Genomic DNA, 4,958 nt, shown 5'->3' with positions numbered 1-4,958 from the left:
TTTTAACTTTATAAATACTAAAAAAAAGCTTTCAGATATCTTTGAGTTTCACCACAATATATCAAACAAAAATTATTTAAGATTAATTATTTATTTATTTAAGTTATGTTAATATTACATGTTAAAGATATTTTGAAGATGAAATTCTAATGGGAGCTGCTGCCCTTCATCTCTTTGAAGCGCTCAACAGAACCCTCTTGGGGTAAGGGCAATTCTATGAAAAAGACACAATATGGAAACTCTGGGAAGGAGGGACCCTAAGCATTCAAGGTGGGGGGTTATTTTAGTTTTATTCTTGACAATTTTGACGTCTCAAACATAAACATTACCCTGACTGAAGAAAAGGGCAGGTTATTTTAGTTTTATTCTGCTCTTACATTTTCTTCTCATCAATATTCCTAGAATCTCTGTCCTTTGTGCTAACAACAGGAGTGTTGCATTTTATTGCTGAATGCCATCTCCGAAAAGAAGCTTCCATGTTTTCCTGTTGCCTATCCTTTAATTTTGAGTAGTAATCCCTGGTGTTCCATTGCTCTTTAGGATGCTCACCATTCCTGGATTACCCTAGCTCCATCTTCCCCCAATCACAACTTAGGACAATCTCAAGTGTGCTCGTGTTCTTGCCATGCAATACACAAATAATATGAAGAGTGCTCATGCTAAAGATAGTTGTATGTATGTAGTGTTAGTATCTGTGGTATATGAAATAAACAAATCCCAAGGGTGCTGCTCACGCTTTTACATGCTCAATGTATGATTTAGTTTTTAGGATGTGATGAAATTGAAATTACACACAAAAATCAATGAACCTGATGATTTCCTATCGTAAATATTACAGAAAACGAATTTATGTAGTATATAGTATTTATTATCTAGAGTATACGGCATAGGACTTGTAAAAGAAAACAAAACTACAGTGACTCTGGACTCCAGGTTTATGACTTGCGATATTTTAGAGCTTCAAAACGGGCAGCAAGTTCATCATAATCGGGTAATTTCGGGTGAACTCGGGCAACAGGGTCCAGATTAACATGAGATGAAGGCACTGGCGGTGGACAGCGCTCAGGTGGTGGATAAACACCAGCAGGTGGTTCTTCTGTTTCAATCTCTTCATCACAGTCTGATTCATCGAACTTAATATCTGAATGTGGAGAACTAGAATTGTAGCTCTGTCTCCTGGAAATGTTCTCACCATCCATCTGCACTGGCCTCACCTCATTGTAACTGTGTCTCCGGGAGACATTTTGACCATCCATCTGCTTTGGCATCGTCACATTGTAGCTGTGTCTCCTCCTATTGACATGTTTGCTGTCTGTCTGGATTGGTCTTGTTCCTTCGTTGCCTGGATAGTGAGATCTATCAAAATTTTGGGACTCGTACATTCTCCCTGGACCATCAGAATAATGATCCATCCTCTGATAGTTGATCTGGGAATAATTTGGCATGGAAAGGCCTGTTGAATTGCCAGAAAGCATTCCTAATCCATGATTGATGTTAGAAGTATTCAACTTGTGATCCAAACCAGGCACTGAAGAGACCTGATTCAGGCCATTGTTGGCTAGATAAGCAGCAGCTTGGGCAGCTGCAATTGCTTGCTTCGCAGATTCTGCAGCTGCTTGAGCAGCGGACACAGTGTCTTCAAAATGCATGTTGCCCGTTTCTCCCTCATTGGTTGACCTGGGTAAACCAGAAAACACATTGAAACAACCATTATAATTCTTCAACATTTAAATCATTAATAGAAATAGAGGAAACAAATTAAAGACCTACCTAGCAATTGGTTGATTTGGCTCAACAGATTGGAATGGAGCTCTCCTTATGGGTAAACTGGAGGCACTAACAAAAGTGTGTGGTCCCTCCTGATGAAAAAGAGCAGTCAGATTTTTATAAGAAACAGCAAGTTGAGCTTCTTGTGTGTGTGTGTGTGTGTGTGTGTGTGTGAGAGAGAGAGAGAGAGAGAGAGAGAGAGAGAGAGAGAGAGAGAGGAACTCACAATCATCTCCTCTGGAGCCTTGAGAAGCTCCTTCTCAGATTCTGTAGTATCCCATTCAATCTGATGTTCTTTGGCAATTTCCTTCATGACTTTCAGCTTCACTTCACCAGTTGGAGTTCTAACAGAAAGCTTGTCGATTAACTAATACGAAAGAAGTCACTTAATTAAGGTTTTCTTTAATACCAATTTGGGAAGTTCCAAAGAACGTAAACCTTAAAAATAATATAAAAGATCCAGTAGTTCTATGCCACCACATATAAGCTAATCGGTGAAAAAAAAATGATAATGCCTCCGCAGCAATTAACTAGTAATGATCAATTGAATTTCAACTTGTAAAAGGACAGATATAAAACAAATTTTCAGATGAAATGACTGCGATAACAGCAAGAGAGAGTGCTTACCATGCGATTTACACCACTGTTAGGTCGCAGATCAGTAGCCGCGGACACAAAATCCTTCCCATACTTCTTCTCAAAAATCTTCCTGAGTGCTACCAATTCTGGAATTTCAGAGCACCTTGGAGATGCAAATATTAAACTAGCAATCCCTTCTTTCAGGTCAGCTGGGCATTCCCTGAATATGTCGAAGAAACATCAGAACTTATACTTCATCCATGACGTGCAATCACAGTATTCTATATTGCTCTCACCTTCGCTTTGCAATGATTGAAAGTCTAGAAACAACCAACTCACAGAAGAGCTCAATGAACTCATTTGCAGCCAAAACATTCTGCTCTCTTATCACATGCTCAACCTACCAAACCATGAACACAGAAACTCATTTACGAGTTATCTTAATATATAATCATATTGCAAGGAATCTAATACCCTGGAAAACTTTGTCAATACCTATGTTCAAATCCCATATTGGATCACAGAATCGATGAATAAAGATATAAAACGGAAAGAGGGTATCAAGCCTAGAATAACATGAAAATGTAGACATCAACTTTTGGAAACCATTCTGCCATCAAGAAAAAGTCTGATTACAGGTCTCCTAAAACAAGAATAAGCTCAATGTTATTTGCAAATCAATTTGATTCATCCATGCTCTTAATTACAAATCAAACTACTGTCAGATTGGATTCAAATCGATAGAAATTGTAATCCAAGCCTATCAAACAGAATTTTCTTTTGCATGATTTCTACTTCAGAAACATTTACATCAAGAACAAATACTATAAACATTTGCAACTAGTAATTGAAACTCCAAGCTAGATTTTGCTAAAAGGAACGGTTTTTTATTAGATATTACATGGAAACCGAAACTAGACAGGCCCTGATAGCTTCAATTTACTCCGGACTTCATAATAGCAACCGCAAAAGAAGTGATGGGATTGGATTATGAGCCACTTGAAACTAGAATATAAATATTTTACAAAACACATTGTGCTCCATATTCAAATGTAATTTCAAAAAAACATTGATTCACCCCTTGAATTCAACCCCCCATCATCACAAGTTACAAAGAATAAACAGGAAAACACAGACTTGTACTATATAACCCAGTATATGATAAAGAAACAAAGGCAGCATTTTTTAAATACCCGGATACGAGCAGTAGCATCTTGACCAGATTGTAAAAGCAAGGCGATGTCTCTCCTCATTTGCCTCATCACTGCCTCTCTCTTATTCCTCAACAACTTTATCCTGGCCACTGCCATTTTAGCCGCTGTTTTACTGTTACAACCCCCACCATTCCAAATTTTCCAAAAGGCCCACATAACAAAATAACAAATCAGCATCTAGGTTCATAACAAAAGAACCAAAAACTATACACAAACCTATCAAAGATTCTAACTTTTAAAAATATCAAAAAAATTCTTGGCAACCACACAAAAAGGGTTTTCAGTTTATTTCAAAATGCTCCATGTTTTACTCGAACACCACAAAGGAAACAAGAAATTGGTATCTGGGTTCATCACAAAATGACCAGAAGAAAATAAATAACATAAAAAAAATTCAAACTTGAGTGTAAAAACATTATTTTTCTTGGGAAATAAACAAGGGGTTTGTAAGTGTATAACGAATATTCCATTTTGTACACAAACTAGCATCTGGATTCATAACAAAAACTTCAGTGAACAAAAAAAAAAATCATAAAAATTCCCACTGTAAATAGCAACACTTCTCTTTTCTTGAAAAATAAATAAAGGGCTTTCAAGAAGAAATATACCATTTTGAAGAGTTGAAGCGTGGACAAAAGATTGAGATAGTGAGCTTCATGAATTTCTTGGTGTGAGAAGTGACTACACTGCTAGCAGTCATGGCTCTCTCTGTCTTGTGATGATTCCTCAGAAGATAAAGCAAAGAGAATTAAAGACAGGATTTTTTTTTTTCTAAAGGGAAAGCAACGGTCTGTTTGATTTTAGAAATATTTTTGTTTACTTCATGGATCTTGATCATGATCAAATGACTCAGATACTTGAAAGACTGGTGTGTGGTGGGTTACGATGGAAAACTAGCCGTTATGGTAAGTGAGAACGTGGCAATTTCAAGGGTCCCACTTTGAGGAATCCCAGGTAACGTTTAATTCGCCTCTCCATTGTATTTTGAAGAATTTCTATGATTTTAAACTTATAATGTTTTCTTATATAATATTTTTTATTTTATGTTTTTAAAATATTCATTTAAAAAAATTTAATTTTATAATTAATTAAAACATGTAAAGATAAAATTAATTATTATAGTTTAAAAACTGAGTCAAAACATAACAAGGACATGGATGGGAAGGGTAAAACCAATATTTTTTTTAAAAAAAAAAAATTCAGAATAATATTATTGTTATTTTTTAAAAAATAAATATGTTTTTTATTTTAATTTTGACCGAATTTTACCCTAAATTAACTATGTTACAAATCAAAAATCTGTTTCATGTTGATTTTGGCCCTCAAATTGTTTTTTTTCAAGTAATTCAACTCACTCAATTTCATAATTTGTTTTTAATATCATAGTAATTATATAGA

At 35.5% G+C, this 4,958-nt stretch overlaps 1 protein-coding gene across 1 annotated transcript; it reads right to left on the bottom strand.

Annotated features, from left to right (window-relative positions):
- Positions 1-707: 707 nt before the first annotated feature.
- Positions 708-4,412, bottom strand: LOC118030567 (uncharacterized). The gene is made up of 7 exons (XM_035034721.2): positions 4,169-4,412; positions 3,540-3,672; positions 2,643-2,746; positions 2,395-2,566; positions 1,994-2,134; positions 1,771-1,859; positions 708-1,677 (listed from the first exon to the last, which is right to left on the bottom strand). The coding sequence occupies exons 1-7, from the start codon at positions 4,258-4,260 to the stop codon at positions 936-938; spliced, it is 1,473 nt and encodes a 490-aa protein (XP_034890612.1). The 5' UTR covers positions 4,261-4,412; the 3' UTR covers positions 708-935.
- Positions 4,413-4,958: the final 546 nt, after the last annotated feature.

The sequence above is a fragment of the Populus alba genome, chromosome 7 (assembly GCF_005239225.2).
Source record: "Populus alba chromosome 7, ASM523922v2, whole genome shotgun sequence".
Lineage (NCBI taxonomy): Eukaryota > Viridiplantae > Streptophyta > Magnoliopsida > Malpighiales > Salicaceae > Populus > Populus alba.
The sequence above is the reverse complement of the archived record's forward strand: the minus strand, read 5'-3'. Positions and strand labels throughout refer to the sequence as shown.

Bases quoted from the DNA above. Each gene is read 5' to 3' on its own strand.
- LOC118030567 (XM_035034721.2), bottom strand. From the start codon at position 4,260: ATGACTGCTAGCAGTGTAGTCACTTCTCACACCAAGAAATTCATGAAG. The intron at 1,860-1,993 runs GTGAGTTCCTCT...CTTTTTCATCAG, and splicing joins AGGCTCCAGAGGAGATGATT to GAGGGACCACACACTTTTGT. The intron at 1,678-1,770 runs GTAGGTCTTTAA...TGGTTTACCCAG, and splicing joins CCAAATCAACCAATTGCTAG to GTCAACCAATGAGGGAGAAA.